An 18,840-nucleotide genomic window follows, 5' to 3' on the forward strand; every position below is an offset into this window, starting at 1 on the left:
CTCATGGCAAATGTTTTGGATACTTCCTCTCAGTGTTTCTGCACCCCTGACCTTGCTGATACTAGTGCTGAATTATCACAGGGTGCCATTCCGGCAAGTGACAGCTCGGGGTCCATCCTGGGATAAAGTGGCTCTTGAGGTTCAAGCAGGTCACTAATGGATGAAATAAGGCTAGAGCAGTAATGAAGACAAGCCAAGAGAATGAGCTGATTACCAGCATCTAATTTTAGTTAGTTTTTCAATGATCTCCACCTTTTCAATTTCTATTCTTTTAGAGCACGGTGGGAATCTTCACCTGTGGAAACGTACCTTGTCAGTGCAGGTCTTTCAGATTCCCACCGTTCATTGTATAGAGACATTGAATGGCATTGTTTTCATAAGTTGACACTGACAGAATCTGGACTCTCTTCTTTTCTGTCTTCCAGTCAAACAAGGTGCCTGTGGTGCAACCATGCCACGCAGTTCATCCTCTAACCCCTCTCATCACATATAGCGACGAGCACTTTGCGCTGGGATCTCATCCGACACAAATCCCCACAGACACCAACTCCAAGAGAGGTGAGGAATCTCCCATACAAAGTTTGACTGAACCTCAATATAAAGAAGGTAATATAGCAAATGTGTCATTTTTAACATCTGTTCACAATCGGGGAATTAAAGCTATAGGATTGTTTTCTTTGGTGCAAAGGAGATGGAGGGGGAGGCATAATTGAGCCATGCAACTCATTATGAAAATGAGTCAATGTAAACAGGAAGGGCCCATTTCCCTTGATTGAGAGGTTAGTAACTGGACAGCATAAATTTAAGATAAACATAAGAAAGTCTGCAGATGTTGGAAATCCTGAGCAACACACACAAAACGCTGGAGCAACTCAGCAGGTCAGGCAGCGTCTATGGAAATGAATAAACAGTCGATGTTTTGAGCCGAGAACTTTCTTCTGGACTGAACTGGAAGGGAGAAGATGCCAGAAGGTGGGGGAGGGGAAGGAGGCTAGCCAAATGTGTGGGATAGGTGAAGGACTGGGGAGGAGAAAGGACTGTAGGAAAAAGGGAAGGAGGAGGGGAGCCGGGGGAAATAAATGGCAGGTGAGAAGAGATTGAAGGCTAGAGTAGGGAATAGAAAAGGAGGCTAGGGTATGAAAAAATAAATTACCAAAAGGAGAAGTTGATATTCATGTCATCAGGTTTGAGGTACCTAGAAAGAATATAAGAGGGTGAAGGGGCAACATGAAGGTGGACTCATCTTGGCAGAAGAGGAGGCCATGAGCGGACATGTTGGAATGGGAATGGAAATCAGAGTTGAAATGCTTGGCCACTGGGAAGTCCTGCTTGTGGCAGATGGAGCAGGGGTGCTCGACAAAACAGTCCCCCAATTTGTGACAGGTCTCACCGATGTACAGGAGGGTGCATAGGGAGCACCAGACACAATGAATGACCCCAGCAGGTTTGCAGGTGAAGTGCTGCCTTTGGAAGGACTGTTAGGGGCTCTGAATGGAGGTGAGGGAGGAGGTCAATGGGAAGGTGTAACACTAGGGGTAAGTGTTGGGAGGGAGATCAGTGGCTAGGGATGAATAGACAAAGGAATCATGGAGGGGTAAAAGAATTAGGGAGAAGTTAAGAAAAATCTATTTCACTCAATGAATAACGGGGACGTGAAACTCACTGTCTTAAAAGTTAGTGAGGCAGGAAACTTTACCACATTTGAGCTTCTGCGTCTCTCCCAATCCTGATCCTCCCCTGCTGTCCGTGTGGAGTTTGCATGTTCCACCATGTGGACTTCCCCTCAGTACTCTGGATTACGTGCCCCACCCCCCACACCACTCCGCATTCCAAGGATGGGAGGGTTGATAATTGGGAGTTTGGCATTCACATTCTGCACAGACATTTGACTAAAGAGCCTGTTCGTGGTCTACACTGTTCTATGTCAATCTATCTACGTTAATAATCAACAATAAATTGCCCCAAGTGCATGGATGAATGATAGGATTTGGGCAGTGCTGATGGGAAGATGATGAGAATAATCTACAAGGAAAATTAGTGGTGAATGGGATTGCTCTGTGAGCCAACATCAACTTGATCGACTGAGATTTCTTCCTCCTATGTCGGAAGGAAAAGTCAAAATCAAGGCCTGTAAACCAAAGAGTAATACAGCATAAAGATAGACATTAAACCCAGATTATTTATGCTAAATGATAAATTTGAATAACTAGCCAGGGACTGTCTTAGCCATTTAACTTCAAGGAAGTCTAATCTCCAAGTAAAATAGATCGCAGGTGTTGGTTGACAAGATCAATATCAAAAGAAATAAGAACGATGTTGACTTGCTGCGGCCTACTTTTCCACAGCTGGGATCTGCTGCAGGTATCTCAGAGTCATCCCAATCTGTTCTAAAATATGCTTCAAATCCAAAAGCTGATTCGCTGGAGCAAAGGGCTCTGGAAAGAAATACTTGCTTAATTCCAATACTCTGTTTGCTCTGCAAAAATAGAAGTACCAGTGATGAACAGTACTGGGTCTTGCCTGTTGTGGGCAGAGCAGCTGAACAAGCACAGAGTGCCACCATCACAGGAGGCGGCCAGAGAGGAAGTAGTGTTTACATGCTGCACACAGACTAAATAAAGAGCAGGATTGCCTGCTTTGAGAGTGTTGTGAGTACGTGCTTGCATGCAAGTGTGTGTGTGTGTGTGTGTGTGTGTGTGTGTGTGTGTGTGTGTGTGTGTGTGTGTGTGTGTGTGTCTGGTTGTGAGTATTCATGTGTGTAATCATACATTGGTGTTTTCACGTGTATGTTCATGTGCATTCACATGTATGTGATGGTCACTTTCCTTTGGCAGGTGTTCATCGTATTCCTATTGTGTATGAATATGATGAATCTATGCCTATATTCATGTATGTGGGCATTCACGTGTTAATGGTCACGGGTGTATTTATACGCATGCGTGTGTGTGTACGTGCATGGTGCATGGGTGGGTGCACATGCTCTTGTGTGTGCATATGGAGTGCTTGCATGTTGATGTGTGGTTGTGCGGGCATGCAAGGTGTGTGTCTAATCCTTGATTGCTCAGCGGGTTACTGCACCATCTGTTGTGGCAGAGACTCGGCCAGATGGGGTTAAGTCCTTCTTGCTGTTCTCAGCTGAACTGCAATAAGATGTCTAAAGAAGGAATTCTACGCAAATGAGGCTATGCCATGTATGTGGTCACACAAAGAAAAGTGGCCATTTGATGGTAAAGAGGAGGATTGATAGCATCTATAGTTCTAGACAGTGTATGAAGCAGGAGGGGGATAGAATAGACTAAACTGTACTGAACTGGAAGAATAGCTTGGCTGAGTTTTTTCTTCATTCGTATTTGGAATGAAGGCATCACTGGCAAATCAACATTATTGCCCAATCCCAATTGTCCTTGAAACTGTGATCATGATCACCTTCTTGCATCTCTGCAGCCCTCATGTGAGGGTGCTCCCACAATGCTATTGGGCGTGGAGCTCCAGGATTTAGAAACAATGATAATGAAGGAATGACAGCATATTTCCAAATTCAAGTGCAGTGCCCATGTCTTTTCAATTTAAGAGGTTGCATTGAAACAAGCCTGGTTGAGTAATGTTGTGCTGTTGTCAATGTCACCCCTGTAGCCATTGTATACTGGAGACGAATTTAAGATGGTGGATAGGTCAATTGGCTGCCAATCAAGTGGGCTGCTTTGTCCTAGATGGTGTCAAACTATTGATGCTTGTTAGGCTGTTCTCATCCATTTAGATATAAAGTATTTCATCGCACACCTCCCAAACCTTGAGAAAGTGTAAAGAATTAGCTAGTTACTCAGCCTCTGGCCTGCTCTTATAGCCACAGTGGCTGGTCCAGATGAGTTTCTGTGTTCTATAATGACCTTATAGGATGTTAATTGTGATGGAACAGTGATGGTAATGGTCAGGACCAGACATCATAGACTTCCTATTGTCCAAGCCACACTCACAAGATGCTGGTGAAGCGCAGCAGGCCAGGCAGTATATAGGAAGAAGTACAGTTGACGTTTCGAGCCGAGACCCTTCGTCAGGGCTAACTGAAAGAAGAGATAATAGGAGATTTGAGTGGGGGAGGGGGAGATCCGAAATGATATGAGAAGACAGGAGGGGGAGGGATGAAGCTAAGAGCTCCTATTGTCCATGATCACTTCCTGTCATCTTTGCATGAAATTTGCACATTATCAAAGTTCAAAATTTATTATCAAAGAACACATATGTCGCTGTATATAACCCTGAGATTCATTTTCTTGTAGGCATACTCAATAAGTCTATATAATAGTAACAGAATCAATAAAAAATTGCACCAGCTTGGGCATTCAATCAGTGCGCAAAAGACAACAAACCGTGCAAATACAAAAATCAAGGCCTAACTGCACAAGCGTGTGGATGTTCGCCAGTTCGAACAGCGAGAAGAGTTTAAAAGCAAGAGAAGTTTAAAGGGAGACAGTAATTTCTTCAGTGGTTTGATTGAGGCATGACTGCGAATGATAGTTTGCCTCCCAGGTGCCAGGGTCCGGGATGTATTTGATCGCTTCCATGATATGCTGAAGTGGGAAGGAGAACAGCCAGAGGTATGGTACATATTGGTACCAAGGACATGGTAGGAAAAGGGAGGAGGTCCTGAAAACAGACAACGGGAAATTAGGAAAGAAGTTGAGAAGCAGGACTTCAAAGGTAGTCATCTCAGGATTACTGCCTGTGCCACGTGACAGTGAGTATAGGAATAGAGTGAGGTGGAGGATAAATTCGTGGCCGAGGGATTGGAGTAGAGGGCAGGGATTCAGATTTCTGGATCATTGGGACCTCTTTTGGGGCAGGTGTAACCTGTAGAAAAAGGACGGGTTGCACTTGAATCTGAGGGGGACCAATATCCTTGTGGGGAGGTTTGCTAAGGCTATTGGGGAGAGTCTAAACTAGAATTACTGCGGGGTGGGAACCGAACTGAAGAGACTGGGGAAGAGGCAGTTAGATCACAAATAGAGAAAGCTTGTAGACAGTGCGAGAGGGAGGACAGGCAGGTGATAGAGACCAATGGTTTGAGATGTGTCTATTTTAATGCGAAGAATATTGTGAACAAAGCAGATGAGTTTAGAGCATGGATCAGCACTCGGAGCTGTGATGTTCAGATTTAGATTCAGATTCAGTTTATTGTCATTTAGAAACCACAAATGCAATGCAGTTAAAAAATGAGACAACGTTTCCCCCAGAATGATATCACAAAAGCATGTGACAAAACAGACTGTACCAGAAAATCCACGTAACGTTTGGCAATCCCCAATCCAGAGTCTGGTGAGGCTGCTGCGTATTAATATTGCACTACCGTCTAGCACGATCCCCAGAAAGGAGCTCCAAATCCACTAGACAAAAGCAAGTCCAAAAACTAAAGCTACAAGACCTGCACAAAACCACATAACTATAACATATAGTTACAACAGTGCAAACAATAGCATAATTGATAAAAAAACAGACTATGGGCACAGTAAAAATAGTCCAAGATGTTAAAGGACTGTAAGTTCAAAAGAAATCACCACAGTTTCCACAAGTCCCCAGGGTCCCGACAGACTCGCCATCCCACACTGGCGGCAGAAGGGAATACCCCCACTATGGACTTCCAAGGTGCCGCCCAACTCAGCCTCGCAGACGCAGCACACAATGGAAGCTCCGTCAAAATCAGCCTCACTGACTCAGCACACACCGAAAGCGACCTGAGTCCGTCGAACCTCCAAACTGACGACCATTCCCTCCGGCACAGCTTCTCCGAGCACCATCCTCTGCCGAGCGTATTAAGACGGTCCCGTCAACGGCCATCGGCAACACGACCCCTAGGACTGGGGGCCTGTTCTTCCCAGCAGAGTCCCGGACCTCACAGCAGCAGCAATGAAGAAGGTCTTCCTGGAATTTCCCAATGTTTCTCAGTGCTTTCACATCCGTTTTCAATCGATTATGATTGCGCACGGCACCCCGCTTCACAAATAACAGAGTGGCTATTACAGAGATTTGGATGGCTCAGGGGCAGGAATGGTTACTTCAAGTGCCAATATTTAGATGTTTCAGAAAGGACAGGGAGGTAGGGAAAAGAGGTGGGGGCATGGCACTGTTGATCAGAGATAGTGTCCCAGCTGCAGAAAAGGTGGATGCCATAGAGAGATTGTCTACAGAGTCTCTGTGGGTGGAAGTTAAGAACAGAAAGGGGTCAATAACTCCACTGCGTGTTTTTTATAGACCACCAATAGTAACAGGGACATTGAGGAGCAGATAGGGAGACAGATTCTGGAAAGGAGTAATAATATTAGTGTTGTTGTGGTAGGAGATTTTCATTTCTCAAATGTCGATTGGCATCTCCCCAAAACACGGGGTTTCGATGGGGTAGAGTTTGCTAGGTTTGTTCAGGCAGGCTTCTTGACACAGTATGTAGATAAGCCTACAAGAGGAGAGGCTGTACTTGATCTAGTATTGGAAAATTAACCTGGTCTGGTGTCAGATCTTTCAGTGGGAGAGCATTTTGGAGATAGTGATCACAATTCTATCTCCTTTACCATAGCATTGGAGAGAGGTAGGAACAGACAAGTTAGGAATGCGTTTAATTGGAGTAAGGGGAAATGTGAGGCTATCAGGCAGAAACTTGGAAGCATAAATTGCGAACAGATGTTCTCAAGGAAATGTACGAAAGAAATGTGGCAAATATTCAGGGGATATTTGCGTGGAGTTCTGCATAGGTATATATCAATGAGACAGGGAAAGGATGGTAGGGTACAGGAACCGTGGTGTACAAAGGCTGTTGTAAATGTAGTCAAGAAGAAAAGAAAAGCTCAAAAAACTAGGTAATGATAGGAATCTAGAAGATTATAAGGCTAGCAGGAAGGAACTTAAGAAAGAAATTAGGAGAGCCAGAAGGGGCCATGAGAAGGCCTTTGTGAACAGGATTCAGGAAAACCCCAAGGCGTTCAACCAGTATGTGAACAGCAAGAGGATAAGACGTGAGAAAATAGGACCAATCAAGTGTGACAATAGAAAAGTGTGTTTGGAACCCAAGGAGATAGCAGAGCTACTTAATGAGCACTTTGCTTCAGTATTCACTATGGAAAAGGATCTTGGTGATTGTAGTGATGACTTACTGAGGACCGAAAAGCTTGAGCATATGAATATTAAGGAAGAGGATATGCTGGAGCTTTTGGAAAGCATCAAGTTGGATAAGTCACCGGGACTTGGCGAGATGTACCCCAGGCTACTGTGGGAGGTGAGGGAGGGGATTTCTGAGCCTCTGGCGATGATCTTTGCAACAGGAGAGGTTCTGGGGGATTGGAGGATTGAGGATGTTGTTCCCTAATTCAAGAAAGGGAGCAGAGATAGGCCCTGGAACTTATAGACCAGTGAGTCTTACTTCAGTGGTTGGTAAGTTGATCGAGAGGAACATGAGAAGTAGGATTTATGAACATTTGGAGAGTTATAATATGATTAGGAATAGTCAGCATGGCTTTGTGAAAGGCAGGTTATGCCTTACGAGTCTGATTGAATTTTTTGAGGATGTGTCTAAACACATTGATGAAGGTAGAGCAGTAGATGTAGTGTATATGGATTTCAGCAAGGGATTCGATAAGGTACCCCATGCAAGGCTTATTAAGAAAGTAAGGAAGCATGAGATCCAAGGGGAAATTGCTTTGTGCCCAACAGAAGGCAAAGAGTGGTTGTAGACAGGTCATATTCTGCATGGAGGTCGGTGACCAGCGGATCTATTCTGGAACCCTTACTCTTCGTGATTTTTATAAATGACCTGGATGAGGAAGTAGAGGGATGGGTTAGTAAATTTGCTGATGACACAAAGGTTGGGTGTGTTGTGGATACTGTGGAGGGCTGTCAGAGGTTACAGCAGGACATTAATAGGATGCAAAACTGGGCTGGGAAGTGGCAGATGGAGTTCAACCCAGATAAGTGTGAAGTGGTTCATTTTGGTAGGTCAAATATGATGGCAGAATATAGTTTTAATGGTAAGACTCTTGGCAGTGTGGAGGATCAGAGAGATCTTGGGGTCCAAGTCCTTAGGACACTCAAAGCTGCTGCGCAGGTTGATTCTGTGGTTAAGAAGGCATACGGCGCATTGGCTTTTATTGATCATGGGATGGAGGTTAGGAGCTGAGAGGTAATGCTGCAGCTATATAGGACCCTGTTCGGACCCTCCCTTGGAGTACTGTGCTCAGTTCTGGTCGCCTCACTACAGGAAGGACGTGTAAACCATAGGAAGGGTGCAGAGGAGATTTACAAGGATGTTGCCTGGATTGGGGAGCATGCCTTATGAGAATAGGTTGAGTGAACTTGGCCTTTTCTACTTGGAGCGAAGGAGGATGAGAGGTGACCTGACAGAGGTGTATAAGATGATGAGAGGCATTGATCATGTGGATAGACAGAGGGTTTTTCCCAGGACTAAAATGGCTAGTATAAGAGGGCACAGTTTTAAGGTGCTTGGAAGTAGGTACAGAGGAGATGTGAGGGGTAAGTTTTTTTAAGCAGAGAGTGATGAGTGCGTGAAATGGGCTGCCGGCGATGGTGGTGGAGGCGGATAGGATAGGGTCTTTTAAGAGAATCCAGGATAGGTACATGGAGCTTGGAAAAATAGAGGGCTATGGGTAATCATAGGTAATTTCTAAGGTAAGGACATGTTTGGCACAGCTTTGTGGGCCGAAGGTCCTGTACTGTGCTGTAGGTTTTCTATGTTTCTATGTTAAAAGAAAGAAATAATAAGAATAAATAAATAGGCAATAAATTTGTCCTGGGCAAGATGTAAAAATACGTCCAGGCGCAGGGATCTGCAAGGGCTGTGAGGATGATGGAGTGCCTCATAATCATCACAAAAAGACCAAAGATATGGTGATAAGTAAAACTGCAATTCAAGCTGACATCTACATCAGAAACGACAGGATCGAACAAGTGTCCTCCTTTATATACCTTGGTGCAGAACTAAATGACACAAACGAACGCAGCAAGGAAATAAGGCGAAGGCTAGCAATGATATGCACGCACAAGCACTACCAAACTGAAACATCTGGAAAGACAGATCTGTGAGCACTAACACCGAGATACGCCTCCTCAAGAGTCTTGTCTGGCCAGTAACGCGATATGTCTGTGAAATATGGACCCTAAAAGCAGCTGATGAAAAGAAGTTGACGGCATTTGAGATGTGGACATACAGACGGATCCTCAGGGTATCATACATTGAAAGGAGATCCAACAATTTCATTCTAGAAAAGATTTGCACAAAACCAATACTCCTGGAAACCATTATCCAAAGGAAACTTAGCTATTTTGGACACATCTCAAGAACTGGTGACACACTGTAACGCACTGTGCTTGAAGGCAGAGTAGAAGGAAGCCACTCCTGAGGAAGACAGAGGACAACCTGGATCAACAACATCAAGAAGTGGACCAGCCTCATCACCTGAGATGCAAGAGGTTTGACTGCCGAGTGATCGCAGTGGAAGAAAGTGGTCACCGAGGCTCTGGCAGAGTATGGCACATGATGATGATGATGATGATGATGATGAAGCAATAAATATCAAAAACATGAGATGAAGAGTCCTTGAAATTGAGCCCATTGGTTGTGGGAACATTTCAATGATGGGGCAAGTGAAGATGAGTGACATTATCCCCTTGGATTCAAGAACTTGATAGTTGAGTAATAGTAATTGTTCCTGAACCTGGTGGTGTGAGTCCAGAGCCTCCTGTACCTTCTTCCTAATGGCAGCAACAAGAACATAGCATGTTCTGGGTGGTGGGGGCCCTGATGATGGATGCTCCTTTCCTGCAACAGCATTTCAAGTAGATATGCTCAGTGTTGGGGGTGGGGCGCTTTAGATGCGATGGGCTGGGCCGTATCCATTACTGTTCGTAGGATTTTCTGTTTCAGGGCTTTGATGTTTCCATGCCAGGCTGTGATGCAGCCAGTCAATATACTCTGAATCACACATTTACAGAAGTTAGTCAAAGTTTCAGGTGTCAGGCCGAATCTTTGCAAGGTTCTAAGGAATTAGAGCCACTGTCGGGCTTTCTTCATAATTCACACCTGGATTGATTTGGATACTGAGGAATTGTGAGGGGAATAGAGCATCATGGAATTATTAGCAAATATCTCAAATGTTGAAAGGTCATTGATGGAGGAGTGGGGCTTGTTTGTGCCCAGGAACTATTCTGAAGTTCTGCTACATTGACCTTCTGGGGTTTTATATTGGATTATCAAAACATCACAATATCCTCTATTAATTACAATCTTCCTTTGAGTGAAATGTGACCCACCTCTTTGGATCATTTTTGCCTCGTTGCCCATTTGTTTGGATTTGCAATGATTTGTTAACTGAGAATGGTGTCAAGCAGTATAAATGTCGAGGAGAGTTAAACATAATTTTTTTTGGCACAGAAAGCACCTAAATATTAATTTGATTTATTATTGTCACATGTACTGAGTTACAATGATTTTTTTTTGCATATTGATCATATGAATCAATTCATTACAATAGTATATTGAGGTAATACAAGGTCAAACAGTGAAGAGCAGAGTGTTAGGGTTGCAAAGAAAATGCAATGCAGACAGACAATAAAGTGCAAGGCCAAGAGTGAGATCGAGAGTCCATCTTGTCATACCAGGGAACAGTTCAATAGTCTTGAACAAAAAAGAACACAAGAAGAACAGTTGAAACAGGATTTCAGAAGGGGAAAGAAGAATTCAGCTTGCTTCTCCATTCTATGCCTGTTGTTTTCCTTAAAATCCTAAAGTCTCTGTTTTGAATTTCTATGGCTCTCTTAGATAGAATTTACTTCACTGATGACGGGTGAGGAAATTTATTCTCATTTCCAATCTGTAATTTGAGTCTGCGACCGTTGGTCCTAGACACTCCAGCCAGGGATAATATCATCCCCACATTGAACCTGTGAGATTCTCTAAACTCACTAGAGCACAAACTTAATATTTGCTTAGTGACACAGCAGTTAGTGTCAGCACCCCACAGGTTCTGCCTCTGTACAGTTTGCGTGTTCACCCTGTGACCGTGTGGGTTTCCGTTGGTGCTGTGTAAAATCTCTGTGGAGTAGGTGGATGGCAGAAGAATCAGAGGAATTGATGGGAAAGTGTGAGAAAGTAGGTTACAGGGAAATCACTGAGGGGAAATTGGTCTGCACTGTGAATTGGAACAGATTTAATTGGCTAAATGCCTTTCTTTTATGTTTAAATAGGTTTCAATAGGTACACTTAATGTCAGAGAAATGTATACAATATACACCCTGAAATTCTTTTTTCTTCACATCCACAAAAACAAAGGAATGCCCCAAAGAATGAACAACAGTTAAATGTCAGATCCCCAACACCCCCCAATTCCCCCTTCCCACTCATAAGCAACAGCAAGGCAATGACAGCAAAGATCCCCAATACCCCCCAACTCCCCCTTCCCATTCACAAGTAGGAGCAAAGCAATGGCACACCCCACCGAGCACTCAAGCATGCGGCAAAGCATCAATAAAGACGCAGATTTGCAGTGTCCCAAAGACTACTCGTTCACCCGGTATTCGACATACCACAGGCTCTCTCTCTCTTCTCTCTCTTCTCTCTCTCTCTCTCCCTCTCTCTCCCTCTCTCTCTCCCTCCCTCCCTCCCTCCCTCCCTCCCCCTCTCTTCCCCCCCCCCAGTAAGGGAAAAAGAGGTGTCCCCGTTTCACAGCGAGAGGGGAGAAATAACAAAAGAACTCGCTGATTTACTATGTTAAAAGTCTGTGTGCCAAAGAACTTGGGTCCCTGGGCACAGAGCCAGCAGCCAGTTCGCTGCCGATGATCTTCCATGTGTTCCCATGACACATCAGGCAGCGGCACCAGCCCTGAGTCCACCCACCTCCAGAACAACAACAATCCAGCACCCTGAAAGCACGCTCGTCCTCCAAGCCGTGTCCTAGGCATATCAAAAAGCAGCTGGTCGTCAGGCCCTGAGAGGGGGCCCCATTCCCGCAAAGAACCAAAGTCAGCATGTAACTCCAGGTCAGGGTCTTCAAAAGAGCCTTGAAAGGGGAAAAAACAGATATGAAATATAGAAATAAAGCTGTTTCCAAAGATGCAAGCAAAGGAGTCACCGTTGGGTGCCAACATCCTCATAAGCTCCTAACATCATAAGAAGATATTTATGGAATATGAAAGCCTCCCCACCCATCCCATGAATCAATCTGGTTAACCTTGTCACACCCCTTCTTTTTCAAGTATATCCTTTCTTAGGTAGAGAGATGAGATCTGTACACAATGCACCAGGTGCAGTCGTGACAAGGCCCGATATACCTGTAATTTCACGAAAACATCTTTATTCTTGCACTCAACTTTTCTTGCAATAAATGGCTACATCTCTTTTACTTCCCTAACTGCTTGTTGCACCTGCAGGGTGGCACCTGGGCCACCCACGTCCCTCAGAACACTAGGACCTTACAGTCCCTAATGACTTTAAAAAAGTCTCTGCCTTCATATTCTTTTGCCTCAAGATGAATGAGCTCACATTTTTCCACATCATATCTACCCCCCATGTCCTTGCATACTCATTTAACCTGTAAGTATTCTCCAAAAGCCACCCCCACCCCCACAGTCTCCTTATAACTCACGTTGGTTCCCAGCCTAGTATCATCAGATCATCGGCAAGCTTGAATAAATTACCCTTGGTCCACTCGTCCAAACCACTGATGTGAATTGCAAGTATCAATCCCAGCAGCAGTTCATTAGTGGCACCCTTCCAAAAATGGCCTGTTCTGTTCTCCCAGTAGTGTGAGACCCACTTAATGGAACAATGTAGAAATAAATGTCCGCACAAGATCAATGGATGAGAGTTGGCCATTGCACTTGTAACTGTGCTGTTGATTGGTGGACGAAATGCTCATTAATAATTGTAGTATACTCTGAGGTGAAATGCTCCTTCTTCTCGTCAGACTGGAACTCACTGACTCGAAGGATAATGGAAAGAAATTTCGGAATGGAATTGAGGGAAGTACTTTTAAATCAGTCAATCAATGCCTGGGGAAGGGAGTAAGCCATAGAGAGGTGACAAGGACATGATGGCCAAATATCCTCCCTTGGTGCGGGATGGATTCTGTTATTTTATGGTCCAAGGTGGCCTGATATGGGTTCATTCACAGGCAGTTGCCTAGCAGGAAGAAGATGTTGGCACTATGGGGGAAGGGGAATTTAATATGAGAAATCACTGCCATCTATGGACTTCCTAGGGGGACATTTTCAGGTATACCATAAAATGCAAAGGTCTGTTTGGGATTAAAACCCTGTTTTAATCCTACCAGGCACTTCTGAAAGCACTAGGGCTTCGTGTTCGTGGGTTGTCAGCAGAGAGAGTTCTCCCGGCAGAGCTTTGGATGTTAAATACTACACATGCAAAACTATTTGACCTTGAAGCCCTAAGGAATCAGCTTGATGAAGAGCTTAGTATGAGCCGGAGTGACAATCGTGAGGCAAATGAATCATATCAAGTGTTAGCATTAAGGGACTGAAAATGGTTCTTAATTAACTGCTGATCCTGTAAAGTTGCAGGTGGTGGAAAACCCCATGTCTTGAAAGAGAGAAAACTGACAACCAGCCTTGTAATGTTTTGTAGGCAGTGTGTATTCCTTTCTCTGTATCTGGGAATCACAAACAGGGAACTGAAAAGCAATTGTACTGGGAAGCTCGGAAGTTGAAATCATTCATTTCAGATTGTCAACATGCCAACAGAAGATTTAATTTAGCATTCTAAGTGTCAAAGTCGTTGCTTTCAATGGCCTTGTCAGAGAGAGAGAGAGAGTGTGTGTGTGTGTGTGTGTGTGTGTGTGTGTGTGTGTGTGTGTGTGTGTGTGTGCGTGTGTGTGTGTGTGTGTGTGTGTGTGTGTGCGTGCGCACATACATGTGCATGTGTCTTTTTTCCAGCCAGTCGGAGAAATTCGGCATTTTAATTTTGATTCCTTTAGGGAATAGTAACAAGGAAACGGTTGCAAATGCCAGGAAAATTAGAATTGAATTTTTATTTTCTTCCATTGCACACACAGTGCTGTGACAAAGCATGAAAAGGCAAACTGATACACCCTTTCATAACTAGGTGACACACTCATTAGTGAAGATTAAGACGTCACATCTATCAAGAAGAGAAAATGAAAATAATTGTAGCAAGCTGCAGCCTATAAAAATTCAGTTAGGATTGTTTTGCTACAGAAAAGATCTGTTTTGGTTTCCTTCTTAACTCCTACAATTTCTCTCCTGCAATTATTTTGCCGATGAATACATTCCTTTGTATAAATTACTAAAAGATGTCAAGAAAGCTTAAAGGATTATATTCAGTTTTTATCAATCTTGCAAGCTGCTATTCCGTTTAATTGACTTTTCTTAGAAAATAATGTCTCTGCCAGGAAACACCTGTGTAAAGGAAAGGAGATAGATTTACATTTATGTACAGTAGTTGAAATGGCAATCTTCTGAAGAACTCAGGGGGTCGAACAGTGTCTACAGGAACTGTTGATATTTTGTGTTGAATCCTGCATCATTTAACGATTTCCAGACGTTCCAAAGAACTCAAGTGCAAATTGTACAGTTTTGAAGTGTAATCTCTGTTGTAACATTGGATGTAGGGCAGCCAGTTTGCACAAAGCAAGTTCACAAAGCAATGTAATAACGGAAACACAAAATACTGCAAGAGAATGCTAGAATCTGAAGCAACACACAAGATGCTGGAGGAACTCAGGGAGTCAGGCAGCATGTGTGAGGCGAAATGGACAGTTGATGTTTTGGATCAAGAGTCTTCACCTAGTCCTGGACTGAATGTAATTCACCAATATAATAATATCAGATAATCAATTTTTAGTGGCTTTGGTCAAAGGATATACATTCTGTAGCCACCACTTTATTAGGTAGACCTGTTCGTTAATGCAACTAACTAATCAGACAATCGTGGCAGCAACACAATGCATAAAAACATGCAGGCATGGTCACGAGGCTCAGTTGTTGCTCAAACTAAACATCAGAATGCGGAAGAAATGTGACCTAAGTGACTTTGCCCGTGAAATGATTGTTGGTGCCAGATGGGGTGGTTTGAGCAACTGCTGATCTCCTAGGAGTTTCTCACACAAACAGTCTCTCGAGTTGAAAGAGAATGGTGTGAAAAACAAAAAAAAACACATCCAGTAAGCAGTGGTTCTGTGGGTGAAACTGCCTTGTTAATAAAAGATGTCAGAGAAGAATTGCCAGTCTGGTTCAAGCTGACAGGAAGGTGACAATAACTCTAATAGAAACATGTTACAACAGTAATGTGCAGAAGAGCATCTCTGAATGCCTAAACTGTCAAACCTTAATGTGGGTGAGCTGCAGGAGCAGAAAAGCAGGAAGATAGACTCAGAGGCCACATTGTTAGGCATGGGAGGTACCAAATAAAGTAGCCACTGAGTGAATAGATAAAGACAGGGGATAATTATGTTACTTATCTGTAACCTATTCTGCCTCACATATCTCAAGTGTCTGCATAGCAAAAAGTGACTCGCAGGCCACTCTGCTTAGCTAAGAATGAGTTTGGACTGATTATTGGTTAAGAGATGATTAAGAGGATTTCAAATTATCATGGCTTTTTCTTAGCTGGTCCTTGGAGGTGAAAGGTGACATTTCCACTCCAGTTCTGTAAATTTTTAGCTGACTGAAAGGGCCTATGCGGTACCAGCAGTTTTTGCCTCTGGTGGAGCAGAAGATGTATGATGGGATGCATGGATGGGTTCTTTAGGAGATGATACACTCCTTCCAGGATTCATCGCACACATCTGTTTGTTCCTAATGCATTTAACTTGTAGCTCTCCAAACCATTCATTGCTTCTTTACATGGATTCCTAAAAGCTGATGGAGATGTTGTACTTTCTCACGGAGGTTTGAAGAACATCCTTAAATCTTGTCTGCCAATGGAATAGAATGTCTGCTCAGTAAGTCAGGGAGTTGGGCATACTGACGATGTAACAGAAGAATACCACAGAGGAACAGGCCTTTCAGCTTCTTCTGTTGTCAACTGTCAAAAGACTGACTAAGCATGGGTACTAACATCTGTCATATCAAAGATGTCTTCAAGGATCCCCATCACACAGGACATGCCCTCTTCTGTGATTGCTACCCATCAGAAAGGAGGTGCAGAAGTCTGAAGGCACACACTCAGCGATTCAGGAGTAGCTTCTTCCCCTCTGCCATCTGATTCCTAAATGGACATTGAACCCATGGACACTAACTTAATACAGTTATTTTTGTTTTTGCACAATTTATTTTAACTTGACTATTTAAGACACACACACACACACACACACACACACACACATATATAATTACTGTAATTCAGTTTTTTTCTATATTGTACTGCTGCTGCAAAGTTTTCAAATTTTATGACATTTGCCAGTGATATTAAACGTAATTCTGATTCTGATTCTGAAATGGAACTGGCTGTGCAATCTTGGGGTAATTTAGTACAAATACTAGTACATTCTTAGAGGACCAGGCTATATGGGAAGGATGACTGAGAAGGTCCTGAACTACGGTGTTTACAATCTCAAAAGGAGAAATTTCTTTACACAGAGGATGTCAAATCTTCAGAATTCTCTACTGCAGCCCTTTGATTGGCATCTTAATTGGATTGAAGGAACTGTTTCTCAGCTGTATAACCCTGTGACTGGTTACACAGTTTGATTTCATTCAAAACTAAGATTGTTAAAGTTTTGGATGTTTGAGGAACCAAGGTAAGTGAGGATAAAGCAGGAAAATAGTTCTGAGGCAGCGGTACAGTCACAATCTTGCTGAGCAGTCAAAAGCTTAAGGAGTTGATTGGCCTTTCCTTGCTCTTATTATTTATGAAGGAGAAAATAAAACCTCATTTTCATGTTATTTCTGGAAGTACTTTGAATTGAAATCCCAAAACCCAATGAAGGAAGATAAACTGATGGGTTATCTAATCCTATTCAGAGGTTTGCATATGGAAAGAATAATTATCTTGAAAGCATAAATAATGTTGATTCTAGTTCTCTTAGTCAGGTGAATGAAGAGGTTATTGATAACTGAGGAGAAACAGATTAATCCAGAAGTAACATTAATGGAATTCCTTATTTATTAATGCTTAAAGTACTTAGAGTTTATTTGTTTAGATGGCTATCCATTCTAATAAAGTTGTTTCATAAATAATTAACTTCACTATAATTGTGGCTGTGTGTTGAGAAAAGAGTTGAAAAGACAATTTCTGATTATACCTTGTCTAATGCTCATCCTATTCATTTTAGTTAATTGTGCTGAAATGACTTGTGGAAATCTAATATGCTTGAGTTGACTCACCTGCACCCTTCTTTCCCCTTCCAGGCATGCACAGACATCCCCCAGGCCCTGATATCCCCACCTTCTATCCCTTGTCTCCAGGTGCTGTCGGACAGCTCACACCTCCTCTGGGCTGGTAAGCCTTTGGTTTTCTTTGAACTTAAGCAAGTTGGCTGCAAGTCCCCCTCTTTTCTTTTAAGCAGTTTTTGAGACTTTGAAATTGACACGGCATTCCCACCATTGTAAGACTTTAATCGCTAAATTTAAAGAGGAAAGCATTGTGACTGGTTATTGGCTGTAATTTCACATCAAAACTTGAGTAAACGTTCGAGGCAATCTAGATAATCTCAAAACACAACCCAGGTAATAATGAAATGACCACAAAATATTAGGACAAATATGGAAAGCTCCTTGATACAATTTTGGAGTGAATCACACTGCTTAGTTTGCTTGACCTGTACACACTAGGACAATATTAGGTTTGGACCCATCTATTTTTGTTAGATGGATCATCAAATTATAACTTGTAATGTCTTCAGACAAACTATTTTTAACCATTTTGCTGTCTGAATTCAAAGTATGCCATAACAGAAATATCTTGAATTTGTAAAAATGGCACAAATAATGCTTCACTGAGACACAAGAGATTGTGCACGAGCTGTAAATTTTGAGCAATATGTACAAAATGCTGGAGGAACTCAGTAGGTCAGGCAGCATTTATGGAGGAGAAGCTGAGACCCTTCAACAGGAGTAGAAAGGAAGGGGTTAAAAGCCAGAAAAAAAAAGGTGGGGGGAGGAGGAGGAATACAAGTGAGCAGGTGATAGGTGAAAGTAGGTGCGGGGTAAGGTGGGTGGATGGGCAAAGAGAGATGAACTAAGAAGCTAGGAGGGGATAGGTGGAAAAGTAAAAGGCTAAGAAGAAGGAACCTGATAGGACAGTGGACCATGGAACAAAGGGAAGGAGGTGGGGACCAGAGAGAAGATGAGCAGGTCATCAGGGTAGGTGAGGAGAGGAAAAGCAGGGCCACCAGAAAGAGGGAAAACAAAAGAAAGGGGAACAGAGGGGAGTGGTGACTGGAAAACAGGGAAATTAATGTTCGTCCCATTAGGTTGGAGACTTTTGAGGGAATATGGGTGTTGCTCCACCAAATTGCATTTGGTGTCCTTGTGGCAGCAGACATTTAGGTGTGGGAATGGGAAGTGGAACTGAAATTGGCTGCCACTGGGAGATCCTTGTTGTTGCAGTAGTCAAAGCAAAGGTGCTTGATGGAGTGTTTCCCCAATCTACATTGAGTCTCACCAATGTAGAGGAGGTTACACCAGCAGTACCAGACGCTATAAGTGACCCCAGCAAACTCTCAGCTGAAGCACCACCTCACTTAGAAGGACTGTTTAGGGCCCTGAATGATGTTGAAGGAGGAGATGTAGGGGCAGGCACAGTTGCAGGGATAAGTCATCAAGATATCTTGGAAGCGAGTGGATTTATAAAATATGGCAGACGATATT

The 18,840-nt window shown here is 43.2% G+C and overlaps 1 protein-coding gene across 3 annotated transcripts in view; it reads left to right on the forward strand.

Moving 5' to 3' along the window:
- Positions 1 to 18,840, forward strand: part of lef1 (lymphoid enhancer-binding factor 1) — a 180,675-nt gene that overhangs the window by 88,210 nt on the left and 73,625 nt on the right. For all 3 annotated transcript variants that reach the window (XM_059965375.1, XM_059965376.1, XM_059965374.1), the window contains 2 exons: positions 426 to 558; positions 17,380 to 17,470. In XM_059965375.1, the coding sequence (XP_059821358.1) occupies positions 426 to 558; positions 17,380 to 17,470 (224 nt within the window). The remainder of the gene's footprint in view (positions 1 to 425; positions 559 to 17,379; positions 17,471 to 18,840) is intronic.

This window comes from Hypanus sabinus, chromosome 3 (genome assembly GCF_030144855.1).
Source record: "Hypanus sabinus isolate sHypSab1 chromosome 3, sHypSab1.hap1, whole genome shotgun sequence".
NCBI lineage: Eukaryota > Metazoa > Chordata > Chondrichthyes > Myliobatiformes > Dasyatidae > Hypanus > Hypanus sabinus.